Source organism: Capricornis sumatraensis, chromosome 2, assembly GCF_032405125.1.
Source record: "Capricornis sumatraensis isolate serow.1 chromosome 2, serow.2, whole genome shotgun sequence".
In the NCBI taxonomy this organism is placed as follows: domain Eukaryota; kingdom Metazoa; phylum Chordata; class Mammalia; order Artiodactyla; family Bovidae; genus Capricornis; species Capricornis sumatraensis.
In genome coordinates this window covers 213,793,123-213,809,654 of record NC_091070.1, presented here as the reverse complement: position 1 = coordinate 213,809,654, position 16,532 = coordinate 213,793,123, and the positions used below count along the sequence as shown (strand labels likewise).

The 16,532-nt window shown below is 61.2% G+C and overlaps 1 protein-coding gene across 3 annotated transcripts in view; it reads right to left on the bottom strand.

The window, feature by feature from the left end:
* The window catches only part of DGKD (diacylglycerol kinase delta), a 107,562-nt gene that overhangs the window by 12,642 nt on the left and 78,388 nt on the right, over positions 1-16,532 (bottom strand). For 2 of the 3 annotated variants that reach the window (XM_068963914.1, XM_068963915.1), the window contains 16 exons: positions 16,010-16,116; positions 15,528-15,653; positions 15,322-15,424; positions 14,490-14,652; positions 13,154-13,262; positions 9,991-10,130; positions 9,091-9,175; positions 8,167-8,261; positions 7,992-8,091; positions 7,633-7,912; positions 6,358-6,504; positions 5,612-5,740; positions 3,860-3,956; positions 2,479-2,589; positions 870-966; positions 637-744 (listed from right to left, as the gene is read on the bottom strand). In XM_068963914.1, the coding sequence (XP_068820015.1) occupies positions 637-744; positions 870-966; positions 2,479-2,589; positions 3,860-3,956; positions 5,612-5,740; positions 6,358-6,504; positions 7,633-7,912; positions 7,992-8,091; positions 8,167-8,261; positions 9,091-9,175; positions 9,991-10,130; positions 13,154-13,262; positions 14,490-14,652; positions 15,322-15,424; positions 15,528-15,653; positions 16,010-16,116 (1,997 nt within the window). Of the gene's footprint in view, positions 1-636; positions 745-869; positions 967-2,478; positions 2,590-3,859; positions 3,960-5,611; positions 5,741-6,357; positions 6,505-7,632; positions 7,913-7,991; positions 8,092-8,166; positions 8,262-9,090; positions 9,176-9,990; positions 10,131-13,153; positions 13,263-14,489; positions 14,653-15,321; positions 15,425-15,527; positions 15,654-16,009; positions 16,117-16,532 lie in introns of all 3 variants that reach the window. The other variant, XM_068963916.1, reaches the window with a different exon arrangement.

Genomic DNA, 16,532 nt, shown 5'->3' with positions numbered 1-16,532 from the left:
GCCCACGTGACTGCCTCTCTTCCTGGGTTCCCGCTCCTGTGAAACGGGGCTGACACCGGTACGTTCCTCCAGGGTCTCACGAGAGCTATGACCTTGGGCACTGTGCTGACAAGCGGGACCAGCATGGGCCACGAGGGCAGTCTACATTAGCTGTCCCATCAGCTGCCGTGCACTAAAGGAGGGCCCCGGTTAACACCCGTCTGTGCCCCTGCAGCACAAATCCCAAACTCCTCCCTGGCTCCTCAGACCTCTCTGCACTCCACCTGGGGTGCATGCCATCGGAGAACGTGCCCCCTCCCTGACACCAACCTGACCTGTCCAACCCCAAGACAGCCCCAGGCCTCCGTGCAGACGTCCCGTCCCCTTGGACACCTTCCCAGATGACCCCCAGGGCAGGTCTGACCCAGACTCCAGGCACACCTGTGACCACACCTGCCCTACTGGGGGCTGGGGGCTGTCTCTCTCTCCACTGCACCCCTGCGGCCAGCACGAAGGCGCTGCCCCATCCAGCCCCCGGCCCGTCCACAGAGCACCCCCAGAGCAGGAGGCTCCGCCTCAGCTCCCAGAGGGGCCGCCTCTCTGGCCACTCTATCCTCGCCCGCCCAGCCCTGTGCCGCCTGGCAACCCCATACGTACATCATCCTCCTTGGTGCCCCCCCAGAAGTTGGTCCCTCCGGCGTAGCTGGGGATGTTGAGGACTGCAATTCCCTGCAGACTGGGGAGGGGAATGGGGCGCCCGTCGCACTGCGCGGGGGGATGCGGGAGAGGAGAGGAGAGGAGAGAGAGCCGGTGTCAGGCAGGGCGTCCTCCCCGGTGCCCGCCGCGGGCCGCGCTGCTCAGGAGCAGGGCTGGGGGTGTTGCCCACTCACCTCCAGCAGGACCTTCTGCTCCAGGTTCTTGTAGGTTCTGTGCAGCAGCTCTCTGGTGCCCAGGACTCCGTACCACATCATGTTCTTGGTTCGACTCCTGGGGAGGAGAGCACACGGCCGGCTGGCAGTCACCTCCTCGCAGCCGGCCACACCAGGCGCGCATGCCCAGCAGCGACCATGCGAGACAAGGAGGGGCGTGCCTGTAACACACCCATGTGAGACAAGCGAGAGAGACGCTCACGGGCGTGAAATTCTACCTTTCAAAACTACCGCTCCCAAGAAGTAAGCCTGTCCTGAAAGGTAAGACACCACAGAGCCTCACGAAAAATGTGCAAATTACTTTTTCCAGCTATAAAATTATGCTTGTTGTTCAGTCACTCAGTCACGTCTGACTCTGTGACCCCACAGACTGCAGCACGCCAGGCTTCCCTGTCCTTCACCATCTCCTGGAGTTTGCACAAACTCATGTCCACTGAGTCGGTGACGCCATCAGACCATCTCATCCTCTGTCGTCCCCTTCTCCTCCTGCCTTCAGTCTTTCCCAGCAGCAGGGTCTTTCCCAATGAGTCAAACTTGGGAAGTGCAGGAAAGTACAGAGGTGCACTCGTAATTCCCGTGTGTCAGCGCTGATGGGAAACACTCCAGCGTGTGTTCCCAGTCCTTCCCAGGAACCTGACTTACAGCTGAGAAAGCGGAAACCTGTGCTTCACCCCCGTGGAGGGCGCTGCCCCGGGTCCTGAGCATGAATGACCACATCGGGGCACCTCCCACAGCGGTCGCTGAATCAACACCTCTGATGGGTCACCTCCTGCCCATACTCCCGGGCTCTATAACGCTCCCGGCTGTGGCCCTTGGTAAAACGCCCCTTTGCCGACCTTCCCCTGCTTCTTCAGACTAGATTTGTAGAAATGGCAGCTTCTCAGTAGGTCTTCTCAAATATGCAAACTCAGGCAAGGTTATGTCAGGATTCCCAGTTTCTAAAAACCATGCTCCATGAGGTCTTGCTCCTTCGCCTGCTTTGTTCTGCTGAACGACACGCATTCCAATAATGCCTCTCCAGCTGTCTGCACTGATGAGGGCCTTTTCACGTGATGGGGGCTCCATTACGCACTGGGTGGTCGGGGCGCCCCTGGGCACGTCTGAGCCTGTTTCCGACACTTGAGCCCCAGGGCGCCCAGGGTTTTGAGCTCTCATGACTGGTTCTGGTTTTCCTCTGCATCGACGGCTGTTCTCCCCCAGACTCCATACCAGCTCCTCTAATGGCCCCCCGCCAGCTGATGGCCACCGCGGGGAGGGAGACACCACTCGCCCTCCTCCCTCGGCTGGGGGGAGCAAGCACATGGTGATTTAGGGGGAGAGCCTGAGCACCCCTCGGGGCTGCCCCTGCTCTAGAGACTGAGAGGTGGGCAAGCCCTGACCCCTCCTGCAGGCGACCCGCGGCTGCCCACTGCTGCGGCCACAATACACGGGCGCGCCTGCCTTCCAGCGAGGCGCTCAGGCTCTGGGTCTGGGCTCTGCCTAAGTGCTCCACGTTCCAGAAATAACCCCATGGCCAGAAGGGGAAACCAGAGCCCACGTCAGAACAGGCATGCACGGGGGCCGCACCCACCTGCACTTCTCTGGGTGCTCGTCACGCTTGTTATTGAAGTCCAGGGAGATCTTCGCGTCCAGGCCGATGCCGAAGTAATTGTTCATGACACACTTCTCCGTGTAATACTCCCTACAAAGAGGGGTTCAGGCCAATTAGAACAGCCCTGCGGACCGGCCTCTGAGTGTTTCTTCCTGAGGACAAAACTTAGCTTTTGGAAGGTAAGGGACAGTGAGACCAAGAGGCAATTCACACACCGTAAAATCTACCCATTTAAAAGGCCCAACCCAATAATGCCTTGCATGGATTCACAGTCACTACAACCAACGTCAGAGCAACTCGTCCCCAAAATGAAGCCCGCACCCGTGAGCTGTGGGCCCCGGAAGCACTGCCGGCTTTCTGTCCCGTGGTGCTGCAGGTCCGGACGGCTCCCAGGAACAGACTGACACACGCGCAGCGTCTGTCCCCGTCACCGAGCGCATCTGCACGCCATGGGCACCAGGCTAGTCCAGCGTGGCGCCTCAGCCCGGCAATGGCCCATCTGGGCTGTTGAGCCCTGACTTTTGAGCCCTGACTTGTGGACACGTGCACCCACGCTTCGGTGTGGCTGTGTCTCTGTTTCGCTTTTCCTGGGAGTCAGCCCAGGAAGGGACCCGCTGGGCCACATGGAAACTCTGGGTTTGGAGGCCACACCTGACTCTCCTGACAGCGGCCGCACCAACTCTGCTCACCACACCAGACACACATGTGGGCACCCTTCCATCCCCTGCCACCAGCCCTGGCTGCCCAGAACCTGCTATCAGCTGGCTGAAAGGGAAACCTAGGGCCTTCAAAAGGCCACGTGTCCCGCAATGGCCTCTATACACACAAGGACAAGCTGCACAAAAGCCCGTGCTGCCTTTAGACGGTGGGCAGAGGACAGGGTCCGCGGTGGGCAGAGTCCAAACCCAGGACAGCATCTCCTGGGAAGAGCGAGGAGGGGCATCCAGCCTGGGACCTGCATGGACCGGGGAGCAGCAAACCCACAAGGAAGACAACGCAATGCGGTCAGGAGGTGGTGCCCACGCAGGGCCAGCCAGGACCCCAGAGAGGACGACCAAGAACACGGCACAGCCCGTCTTGGTCTCTGAACCTCAGAGTCTCTGAACCTGCCGAAGCCTCAGCACACCAGCACGTTCAGAAGCCACAAACACGTGAGCACGGCCACCTCCCTTCCCAGAAGTTCCAGCCACCCTCCGCCCCTGCAGCCTCACCCTTTCTGGATTTTCCCTACTGGCCGACAGCAGCTGAAAAAGGATCGACTGGTCAACTGCTCATGAATTTCTCAAGTTATTTCCAAGTCAGACTTCTAAGCACCAGGATTCAGCTAACAACATGCCCGCTTGGTTTACCCCATACTCACAGGTTTTCTGGTTCAGAGTTAAAGGGATCGGCGTTAATCAGTAATCGGCTGATGACTGAGCCTCCAGGCAGCGTACCAGACATCCCGGCGCGAACGTCTGCTGGGGAGAGAATGGGAGGAGACCGCACTGGCTGGGGGCCCCTGATTCAAGAAGGTGATGATCACGTGTTCAGAGAGCATTATCATAATAAGGCGCTTCTAAAACATCACGGAAAGATGTCCAAACTTTGACAATTAATAGTCTCAGGTCAAAAACCACTCTCCTAAACCCACACTGGCAGAACAAAAATAAATACTGCGTGGTAACCTATGACGCGTTAGAGAAGAGTTTATAAAGACAGCTGTCACTAAAGCCAAGAGACTCCACCAAAGTGATCTCCGCTGCAACTAGTCTTAGGGTTGGGCCAGTCAGTCAACTTTTAAGGCTAAATCCATGAGGAAAAGTTGCACATCAAAGAATCCTCCAGGTGACCAGAGCCCTCAGATACCTGCTCCAATTTTTTCAAGCTTATGTCATGTACAGTAAAGCTCAGACAGAGCCCTGCTTTTGGACATTCTGCCGGACCATGCCGTCCAGTAACATCTGTGCTGCTTATCAACCAAACGTGTCTCATCCTCTTGTCGCCAGAACTTCTAGAATTTTATGGTTTTTCCTGTGGTCATGGATGGATGTGGGAGTTGGACTGTGAAGAAGGCTGAGTGCCAAAGAATTGCTCCTTTTGAAGTGTGGTGTTGGAGAAGACTCTTGAGAGTCCCTTGGACTGCAAGGAGATCCAACCAGTCCATTCTGAAGGAGATCAGCCCTGGGATTTCTTTGGAGGGAATGATGCTGAAGCTGAAACTCCAGTACTTTGGCCACCTCATGAGAAGAGTTGACTCACTGGAAAAAACTCTGATGCTGGGAGGGATTGGGGGCAGGAGGAGAAGGGGACGACAGAGGATGAGATGGCTGGATGGCATCACGGACTCGATGGACGTGAGTCTGAGTGAACTCCAGGAGATGGTGATGGACAGGGAGGCCTGGCGTGCTCTGATTCATGGGGTCGCAAAGAGTCGGACATGACTGAGTGACTGAACTGAACTGAACTGACTCACCTAAAAGCTGCAAAACCACTTATATGAGCAGCGTGTGCTCAGCCTGGCCTAGGAGGCCCAGAAAGCTACCGGAAGTGAGTTATGGGAGTCCTCTCGACGCTTTCAACCCCTTGGATCACTCCTCCGTACTGAGAACACACAGTGTTCCCCCGCCCCGAGAAGCACCAGCAGGGGCTGCCCCGATGTGATGATGCAATTGTGGGCTCAGTGCAGGCAGGGGCAGCCCGACCCTTCTGGTGGCCAGCTGTGGGTCAAGCTGGGAACAACGGGGTGACCACTGGCTCTCCACCACCCCCTGCCGGCCCTCCCTTTTCACTCAGCCCAGCTCCTATTTATCCCTCAGCACCCAGCTCGGGCATCACCTCCTCAACAACTTCTGCCTGGGACTCTAGGCAGCGACCTGGGAGCCGTCTGCCCTGTGTAATACACCAGGGCACTTTTCACAGAGCCGCGACAGAACCCTGAACTCTACCTGTCCTGCCCACAGACTTGTGAACTCCTGGAGTGCAGGGACCTGGTCTCGCTGAGCCCACAGACCCATGCCAGGCAGTGCAACAGCTGCTGGCAGGCTAGCGCCCAGCCTGTGGCCCCCCGCCCCCCAGACACGTGGGCCGCTCTGAGGGGCTGGGGAGCCTGGCCCACCCGGGGGACACTCACTCGGGAATAAGATCTTCGTATTCAGCGCTGGCAGGCCATCCCGGCTTCCCGACTGCGGAGGCAGAGACGCAGAACCACCTGGCGACAAACTCCCTTTGCTTATCAGCTTCTCGCAGGGGGACTTGGACACTGTCAGACAGGACAGAAGACAGGCCACTGAGCTTCCAGCAGGCTTTGTCAGGGAGGGGGCCCACGGACGGGCCAAGCCAGACAAGCAGCAGCCACACGCAGTGGTCAGCCAAGGAGAGGCCACGGGGCTCGGACGCCCCCCAGACATGGGCCCCAGTGGGGGCAGAGGGGCCGGCCCCAACCATGGTCAGGCCGGGGTTTGGGCCTGGGCAGAGGGCAGTTCCGCATGGGAATGGGGGTGAGGAAACTCCGGGGCAGGCTCTCCCGGCAGCTCATAAGGCTGTGCATTGGGGGGCCACAGAGGCGGGGCTGTTCCAGGTGGCTAAGTGTCCCCAGAGGGCAGTCTGTGTGGCCGGCTGCCGCCTGGAGGCCCCAAGCCCTCAGTTAGGACCTGCTAGGCCAGAGGTGCAGGGAGGTTCGGAGGGAAGCACGGGCCCCAGCAGCAAGGCCCCTCCCGGCTCAGGATTCTGCCGGGCCTGCAGCAGGTAAGCCGCACACATCAGGTAGTTCGCCAAATAGGTGGCCAGTTCGAGACTCTTCACACCTCCACACGGCCACAGCAACCATGAGAAAGCCCCTCACGCTTCCGAGCATCCCGAAACGAGAGGGCCCTGTACCTCTGCGGAGGCTCCGGCCCTTAGAGGTGCTGTGGCCCTCGCCATGGCCTGCTCTGTCGTCCGACTTCAGGTCCTTCTTATCCGAATCGGAGAGGCCAAGGATGAAGCCCTCCTGCTCCTGGGTTTGGGCGTTCTGCTCGTCCACAGCTGCGCAAGGCAAGGGGGCAGCTGAGCATGTGGAAGCTGACCCACAGCCACCACCAGGCAGCACACGGACTGGCCTCACCGCCCTCACCCTCGTCTCGGCCGAAAGCTCAGGCCCGAAGCTCTGACCCGACCCTCTGTCTCCCCGGCCCTGGCACACGGGGGCACCTGGGCACTCATGCCAACAGGCTGGGGAGGTGGGCCAAGGCTGGAAGAGACGGGGGCGGGGAGAGAGTGACAAGTGAAGGTCTGTGCAGCCTGAAAGGGCCGAGAGGAGGGAGCCGTGCCCAGGCCGGAGCAGGGAGGGAGGTCATGACCTCACTAGTCTCACTGCAAGGAGCAGGTTGATCTGCTCAGTGAGATGGGTCTAACGAGAGCGGAAAAGGTGCGAGATAGTTTCCAAGGGTGATGAGAGGAGAGACAGACAGAGGACAGGGAAAAACTCGCGGGGAGGGACCTCAGGGTCAGGGTGAGGTTTACAGGTCAAGGTGGCTTTACAGCCTTCTCTTTGAAGCTTAGCAAACGCAGTCAGAGAAAAGGAGCGAGGCACCATGTAAGCCTCTAATCCTGGGCAGGTGTGTCTCTCCCTGCACCAGCCAGTCGCGGGTAGTCAGCAACGCAGCCTGGACACCAGGGCCTACTGCCTGTCCAGGCCCCGGGCCCCTCACCCGAGGCCCGTGCCTGCCTCGGACAGCACGACACACACGCGCCCCTGCCTTTCTGACCACCGCCCCGGTTCACCCGCCCAACCCCGTCCCAGCCTCTCCTTCCATCCTATGGCTTCATCCACCACCTCTGGCCTGGGTCCCTTCCCTCCTGGACACAGACCCCCAGCCCCGGGGACAGCCCCCCTCTCACTGGACAAGGCCAAGGTCTGGAGAGTGACCACAGGCGAGGCCCTCACAGGGAGTGGAGCCTCTGACACCAGGCACTGTGGAGGGCCTTCCACCAGCCGGGAGTGCCCCCAAGGCGCCGGCGTCCACTCAGGGTCTCTCTCTCGGGCACAGGCCCTGAGGAAGGGGTGCTGACCCGCGTCAGGCGGTCGGGAGTGGCTCTGGCCTACGTGGCGGGCCCCGCCCCTCACCAGGAGTGCCCGCCCCCGCCCCCAGGCCGGGGCCCATGCCCGGCTACCTTTCTCTGTGTGCTCTATGATCTGGCGGATGGCCTTCTTCAGGCTGTTGGCCCTCAGCATGAGCTGCTCACGGGGCCGGAATATCTGGGGCCGGGCGGGGCAGGCCGAGCCCCCGGCGCGGGCCCCCGTGGAGCCGGAGCCGCAGCCGCCGCCCGCCCCATCCCCATCCTCTGCCTCCTCGGCGATGGTGGGGGGCGGCGTGGGCAGGGAGGACGAGGCCTGCGACTCGTCGTCCAGGGTCTTGAGCAGGGAGTCCAGCTTCTCCTTGAGGACGGAGCACTGGGCGGGGAACGGAGGCAGGAGTGGACGTGTGCCGCCCCACTCCGACAGCCCCCGCCCCCGGGGGCCTGGGACCCACCTTCTTGGCCATGACCTCCGACTCCTCCGAGCTCTCAGTGGTCTTCTCGTAGGCCTTCCCGACCCGTGCCACGAAGTCCTTCACAGTCTCACAGAGCACTCTGCGGGAGGAGATGGAGGCTTCAGAGGGGCCGTCCCACGGGGACCCCCGGCGCCCCAGGCTGCCAGGCGCTCACTTGGCTGACGAGATCACCACGGAGTGCTGGTCGGAGGTCAGGATCTTGGAGAGGTGAGCCGCGACTGAGTCTTCATAGAAGAGAATCTGCCGCACCTGCAAATCGGCCCGGGGGGCGGGCGGCCGTCACCCTCAGGCCAGGAGCGCCACCCCTGCCCGCAGCCCAGCCCGCCTCCCTTCACACACAGCTGACAGACCGAGGATCCTAACAGACTGCTCCGGGCTGCACTCCTGCACCCCGGCTCCTCCCGAGAGGCGCGGGCCTGTGGCCGAGGCTCCCCACGTTTCTGTCGGGTGGGACCCTGGCCCAGGCCCCCGTCATCCCTGGATGTCAATCACCCTCCTCACCTCCCACCCCTGCCTGCAAAAGCGGGGGCTCTCCCCGTGCGTGTCAAGCCCTTTACTATCGGCCAGAGGGTCGACCTTTAGGGTTTGCCCATGAACGCGCCTGCTCTTAACTACGTTCTCTGCTCGCAGGACAGGTCCCGGCAGCCCAGGCAGGTGTGGCCGGGAGACCAGGGTTGGCCTCCCCTGACCCTCGGGGCGGGCAGACAGCCCTTGGCACAGCCCCTCTGCCTGCTCGGCCAGGGGCTCGCTTGGAGGCCTGAGCACAGCTGTGCACCTGAGCTGCCCAGTCTCAGCAGAGTCTGGGCCCTGAGGGAACCTCTAACTCCCGGAACCCACCACAAAGTGAAAGGAGCGCTCAGCACCGAACTAGCACAGACTGACTGCAAGGGCAGGACACGGAGGAGGGGCCTGGGTGGGCAGAGCGCTGGCGGGAAGACCCCGAGTCCTACGGGGCAGAGTCCACAGGACCCGGCCCCACCTCAGGGGGCCCTGCGCCGGCAAGGGGCTAACCTGGAGCAGGGCATTTCTGGCGGGGGAGGCAAAGCAGGGAGGGGCCAGGGCGAGCGCATGGCGATACCTCGGAGCCCTCGCTCAGGTCTTCAGTGACGGTGGAGGAGGAGGCCGGCCGGGGCAGTTTGGTCTCGTAGGCCATGACGCTCCACCTGCACACACACAGGGGCTCAGCCAGTCGGCTCCGGCCCCAGGCCTCCCCACCTCCCCGTCTCACAGCCGGCAGAGGGGACGAGATCCTATGACAACTTAACTGTGTCTGTCAGCCTGTATCGACCCAGCCCCCCCCAGGCCCCAAGCTGGCTCCTCACTTAGCTGAGAACAAATGTCACAACCCGCTGGGTGGGCGTCCCCTCTGCACAGCTGAGCCGCTCGGCAGGCAGCTGGCTCGGTGCTCCGGGCGTTTCACAGCCTCCGGAGGCAGGGGGCAGGAACAGCAGAGGCGGCCGAGCGCGTTTGATACCACGCCTGCTCACAGCAGTGCGGGACCCTCTGAAAGAACGGGCCATCTCCTCAAGTCCCACGGGCTGTGGTCCGGGGGTTCACACGGGAGTTCGGTGCTCAGAGCAGCTTGCTCGGGAAGGATGCCCAAGCATTTCTAAACACGTGGAGGGCAGTAACCCCAAACTCCAACGCTTCTGGGAACGCGGGACAGCTCAACTCCGTGACGAAGAGGATGGGTGACAGGCGAGGCTGCAGTGGCCGCAGGGGGCGGGGCCGCCTCCCGCTCTGAGGGCCAGAGGACCGGGCCTGGCTGGTGAGACCTGGCCACCTGAGGGCACAGTCCCAACCCCTTCTGCTCATCAGCGCTTCCCTAGTCTGATCACCAGATAAAGCCCATCAGAAGAAAAGAGTCCTGCTCAGAGAGGTGGAATTTTATTTTTAACAAGTAACTGCAAAACGCTTGTGGTTTCCCAGGGCCCCAGCTGAGAACAGCGGGCTGAGGGGCCGCGTGCGGCGCACTCACCTGTCCAGCATCTTGGTGCTGGCTCTCTCTAGCTTCTCCAGGATCTGCGGGAGCTGGGTGTCGTCATCGCAGGCCGAGCCCCAGCCCAGCACGCGAGCCAGGTCATTCCCTGTGCCGAGCGGCAGCACCCCGAGCTGGCACTGAGACAGGGTGGGAGCACACAGCGTCAGCGGGCCCCGTCCAGCGAGCGTGTGAGGGCTGAGCTCAGACGGTGGCAGCCAGAGGGTCTCCCCAACCTGACGGAAAGCTCCTCCCCCCGCCTGCCGACACACTTGACCGTCAGCCCTCTGTCACCTCCCACCTTCACAGCGATGGCCACGGTCCTGCCCCAAGTGGCGATACCTGAGCCCCCAAGAATCGGGCTGTGACCCCTCAGCTGCTCTCCACCCACAACAGCATGTCCCCAGCGCCGAGCTCACCTCCTTGCCCCTGACAGCACCTGCCATGACTGTAAGTCCCGTCCAGACAGGCGCCAGGACGTCCACTGTGGCCCTCAAACCACCACCACTGCCACTCAGCCTACAGCCCCTCGCCTGCCACTCCCCGCCCCCCGCCCCGCCCCGCCAGCTCGGGCCCTGCCATCCACCTGGAGTTCCCATCCAGAGCCTCCTGCACAAACCCCCCTCACCAGCTCAGGGCTCAGGAGGCTCCTGAGACACAGGGTGCCTGACAGCCTTCAACCGCCAAGCACGACACGCATGTGGGGAGGGTCACCGGTCCTCCCTATGCACGACACAGCCTGAGGTCACCTGCCCCGGCCACGAGGGAGGCCCTGCACCGCCAGGGACAGCACGCTGGCCACAGCAGGTGAGGCCAAGGATGCCCAGCCCCAGGCAGACAGAGCCAGCTTGGGGAGCCTCAAAGGAAAGGGCAGGCAGCACAGTGACAGCCCCGCAGAGTCCAGGCCCAGGGGTCTGGGAACGGAGACCACCCCCCACCCTGCCAAACCAGAGCTCCGAAAAGCGGGCAGCACGGACAGAGGAAGTCAGAGACTCAGAGGAGGAAGAAGGCGCCCAGCTGGGGCTGCTGCATCACAAGACGAGTCTGGACCTTAACCGAAGCCAGGAGCAGAGCAGCCCAAGCGAGGGTCTCAGGGCTGGGGGGGTTGGGGGGGGCGGTCAATGGGGCGGACGTGAGAGGCTCAGGCATGGCCTGAGCGGAGCTGCCCGGGAGAAGGCCCCCAAAAGCAGTGGGCAGATGGCGTCAGGGGCCAGGACGACACTGTGGCAGCACTCGGCGGTGCTGGGCGCGTCGGGGCAACAGGAGAACCGGAGACAATGAGGGAGGGTTCAAGACCCCTGCTGGATCTCCAGCTCCGATGGCGGGCAAGTGAATGTTCAGACTCTGAAGAAAAGGGATGGAAGGGGGCGGGCAGGGCTGGGAATGCCAGCTTTGAGGCACCGGAGGCAGCCAGGGAGGGCCGGGGCAGCCGGGGACGTGGCTCTGGGGCTCAGCTAAGAGTCACTGGCTTCTTCGGGTGCTGAGCATGTGGAGAACGAGGTGGGGCCTGGCATCCGGAGCGGGGACGGGAGGGTTGGCCAGAAGGCGAGGAGCACCGAGGGGGTCGGGAGTGACCCGACGGCCAAGGGCCACAGAGAAGCCCAGGGAGAAGAACGCACTCTGAACTCAGCCGCATGCGTGAGACCCTACCTTCCCGACGTGATAGTAAAGCTCAGCTACAATCCCAGAAGGGAAGGAACCTTAAAACTGGACCTAAGCGTACTGCTCGAACGTCACCACCAGGGGGCAGTATTCGCTCTCCTAAGCGGCGGGCCTCCCCGGAGCTGAGCAGTGACTCGGACACCAGCCGTCCCCTCTCTAACATCATTCCGGGAGCTAAACGCGGGCAGCAAAAGCTCCAGCCCACTTATGAAGACCGCCAACACAGTAAAGGACAAGTGACAAACGAGGGAAAACGCGGCCAACCAGGAGTTCACATCCCCAGTACAATAATCCTCAGAAATCAATTTTTTTTAAGGCAAATAAATACCCCAACAGAAAACTAGTGTAGATTAAAAAAACATGAGGTGATTCATTTCAAAATTCATAATTGAGGATATGTTTCACTTCACCAGTATGAGGAAATAAAAATGAAACATTCCATTTTTTTAGTCTACTAAGTTGGGGCAAGAGCTGTAAGATGTACAACGCCAGCACGTGGGAAGTTTTATGAGTGACAGGAACCTACACTGGGACAGCCGTGATGCAAAACAGTCTGGCAGTATCACCGAAATTTCAATTTGGGTGCTCTTCAGAAAAGAACATAATCGGGAAAGGGCACACGTGGTTTTTACCAGCATGGTCTTTAGGAAGCAACCTAAGTGTCCGTAAGGGCGGGGAGATGAACTAGCCCCAAACTGGTACAGCCGCCCACCTTAGCTGGCCGCAGAAAACCACCACAGCCCTCCATTTACTGGGGCCAGAGGTGCTGGGAGTGTGGTGATTTAAAGCACACAGCACTCCTGCATGATACACGGCGCGGGTGCTGTGAGTCCATTTAGAGCCCATCACACGCTGTGCTGCACACATTCTCACAGCGAGGCCTGAAGGACAGGGACCAAGATGCCATGTGAGCATGCGCGCGTGCTCAGCCCTGTCCGACCCTCTGTGACCCCACAGACTGCAGCCCGCCAGGCTCCTCTGTCCGCGGGATTCTCCAGGCAGGGATACTGGAGAGGGCTGCCATTTCTTCCACCAGGGGGTCTTCCTGACCCAGGGATCGAACCTATGTCTCCTGCATTGGCAGGTGGGTTCTTTACCACCTGGGTCACCTGAGAAGCTCTACTGAAATGCTAGCAGTGGTTAATTATTGGGAGGGGGAGGGGGGTGAGAGCCGGCGTAGAAAATCAATCAACAGTTAAAACACAGCCCTAACTCTGACCTGAACTCCCAAGTATTCTGACCCCACCCGGCTCACCAGCAAGAGGCATTGAGCAGATGCCATCACTACCCGACAAAGAGCCACACCCGGATCGGCCCGCACCAGGGAGCTTCCTGCACCGGAGTGTTCCCTGTGTCCGGCCCTGGGTCCCCACAACGCCATCAGGCTTCCCTGCCCCCCCTCCAAGACCACCCCAGGGGGCAGGTAGCATCACCCGAGGAGACCCAGCCTCTGTCACGTGGCTTCGCTCTCCCCTGGGGCCGGGCCCTCCACACCCAGTACCTGCTTGTGAAGGTTGAGGCTGTCAATTTCAGAGAGGACCCAACCCACACTGCCATCTCCACCACAGACCAGAATCCGGAAGGTGTCAAACTTCTGGAACAAACGCAAGCTGCCGAGGAAACAGAATGTCAAGGGCGTGAGGTCCGTTCTAAGGGGCAGACGACAGCCAGTCGGTCCTGGGCCGGGTGCCCTCCGGTGCTCCTCGCAGCTGACCCTAAAACAGCCTGCGGGGGGTCAGAGGCCCACTGCGCTCACGTTGCACCCACTGGGGGCCACAGGCACTGAGCGAAGGCCTGCCTGCCTCACCCCCGCCCCTCTCAGCCGGCACCCCCATGTCACTCAGGAGCCCCAGGCTGCAGCACGCTGCCCACACGTGCGTGACCTGTCCCCTGGCCCACCCTGCGCCCCTCTAACTCCAGCTCCGTCCCCTCCCGGTGCCCCTCTGGGTCCCCCTGCTCCTCGTTGGCAGCACCCCTCCCAGGACCCCATGCCCTTGTGCTCATTCCCCAGCCTCTCACTGGGTGGCCTTAACCGCATTCCGGCTTCAGGGACCACACAGAGGCTGATGGCCCCAAATGGCCCTAATGCTGACCCCTCGGCTCTCCTGAAAGACCACACTTGTCCACCAGAACTACCACTTGAGCATCACATGGGCACCTCCCAACCCACGTCTCCTTCCTCAGAGAAAGGCAGCACCACCACCGCCCAGGGCCAGGCCATGCACCGCCCTCCTCAGATCAGGCCATGGGGGCTTCTCCTGGAATGCCCCAGGGGACTCAGAGCTCCTTCAAGACACCTCTGCTCCTGCTGCTGGCGCCATCTTCCCAAAACAAGACCCCCTGGACCGTAGCCTGCCAGGCTCCTCTGTCCATGGGATTCCCAGGCAAGAATACTGGAGTGGGCAGCCATGTCCTCCTCCAGGAGATCTTCCCGACCCAGGGATCGAACCCAGGTCTCCTGCATTGCAGGCGGATTCTTTACCGTCTGAGCCAGCAGGGAAGCCCTCAATACTAAGCAGTCATTCGAACGAATGAGGCTGACCTGTAATACCTGACGTCAGAACACATACACGCTGCTGCCGGCTGACACCGTACAATATGCCGCACAATGGCAGGGAACAGAGGCCACACCTGCCGGGGGCACACACATGCCCTGGAAAGCTGGAAGGACATGTAACTATGAACCCTTCAGAGCAGGCACCTCTGCCCGGGATTTGGGAAGGGTAAGTTTTAGTTCCTATTTAAAATTTCCTGTATCTTTGAATCTTTAAATAAGCATACATTATCTTCACACAGTTTTTAAACTCCAATAAAGATATATTTTACAGGCTTCCTACCCAAGGTGTGGTCCTCCGTTCATGAGGTCAAAGACCTGGGCAGGGTTCAGCAGCTGCTTGAATCTTCGCAGGAACTTCACCCCCTGGTTGTCCCCACTCTTTGAATTGACGAAGACCAACAACGGACTCGTGCAGGACGGAGGACACGTGGCCTTCCAGAAGCCTGAGTGTGAGGAGGGAAAAGGACAGAAGCAGACCTGAGAGCCACAGAAGACACCAAGGCGCTCTCAATCGCGTGCCAAGCAGACACCCCATGGGACACAGAACTTGCACATACACGCCTGGGAAACCAGCAAGAGATTAATCCACAAGTTTCCACATCATCCCCCCTGCGTACAGGGGAGCTGGCCTCCACGCGGCCGGCCTCACCTCTACAGGACTCGAAATGCCAGATGCGGCTCTCAACCTGGCAGGCTGACTTCCTGAGACACGTGACACGCTCCCACCAGCACATGTTACTATGGACCATCATGGACCACCCGGACAGGCGGTGCGGGTGGGAGAGCACGGGACTGGTGTCAGCTACTAGACGGAGTCAGCTGACGGGCGGCCCACGCCAAGACGGAGGAGGGCCTCACACTCAGTGCCTACTCAGTAGCCAACGGACCCGCCACATCTGGATAAGGAATCTGGGCCGTGAGTCCAAGGTACCCAGCAGCCTGCCATCAGGACCCTGCTCACCACCACCTCCCCACACAGCGGCTGGCTGGGTCTGACCTCTGTCCGACCACATTTCAGCATCACCAACATAACCAATTCCAGAGCCGGGGAGGAGAGGGCCCGGAGAAGGCAATCCAAGGAAACGGCTGAGACAGGAGAGCACAGTACCCACCATCGGAGTCGATGCTGTTGAGCGCGGTGGGCGGGATGACCGACACTTTGCACAGGCCCAGCGGGCACTTGGTCAGCAGGGAGTCTTTACACGCAGTGTGCACCTGCAACGCACGCCTGCTCGTCACAGGGGGGCGCCGGCCCCCCACCCCCAGGACCCTGCCCGGCCCCGCAGGGGCAGGTGTCCCCACGGGCGGGCATGCTCACCATGGCCTTGCACCAGAGGCAGCGCCAGTCCTGAAGGCGCAGCACGCTGCCGCACGTCTTGTCACACACAGTGCACTTGGCGCTCACGGGCAGGTTCCCCTCCAGCCACTGGTGAGGCATGGCGATCTGTGAGCCACACAGAGACACGCACTGAGGGGGGCCGCCAGGGTGCCCCACAACCTCCACGCGGGCCAAGCTTCCTCCTCGGCAACAGTGCTCCGAAATGGCCTCGGCCGCATCATTCTTCCCCATGTGGAGGTGAGGTGCAGTCTGCAGAGGCTACCCACACCTCTGCTCCCCCCGCCAGGCACCCACAACTCCCAGGGACTGGACAGGGCTCAGGGGCGCCCGGATGCCATGAGGACCAATGCAGAGGGAACCCTGCCCCGCTTCCCCTGGAGGAAGAGAACTGCGCCCAGGAGGGAGCCAGCGGGCCTCTCAGCCCAGCACGAGAGGGGCCTCAGAGGGTCCCTCGGGCGCACCCCGTCCTCGTCCTCGATGATGTCCTTCCCGATGGAGGCCAGCGTGGTCCACTTGCAGTCACTGGTCGCGCGCACAGCGCAGCGCTTGTGGGCCTTGAACTTGCACACTGGGAGAGAACAAGCGTGTCAGCCCAGGAGCCATGGCTGTGGTCCAGGGTGAGCTGCCCTGCCCTCCTGGCAAAGGCGGGCACAGCGTGGACGCTTAGCTCCCGTCTAAGCGCAGCCACCAGCCTGCGTGCGCAGCACTCACGGGGAGACCAGGTGGCCAGCCTGCCCAGGGTCAGCAGGCTCCCTGGGCAGGGCCAGAGGGTGAGCAGCTCGGGCTTCAGGCCCCCCACAGCACGAGGGTCCGCGTGGCCGCACTTCACGCACAGACACTGACCCTTAAGGGTCACGTGACTTTTCTGTGTCACACTACAGCTGCCTTCTTTCGGTACTTTGCAACCTTTAAAAGTTGTGAAAACTCTTCTTAATGTCACCAGCCGTCTGTAATCAGGCAGCAGGTGGGCACTGGGCCTGGCAC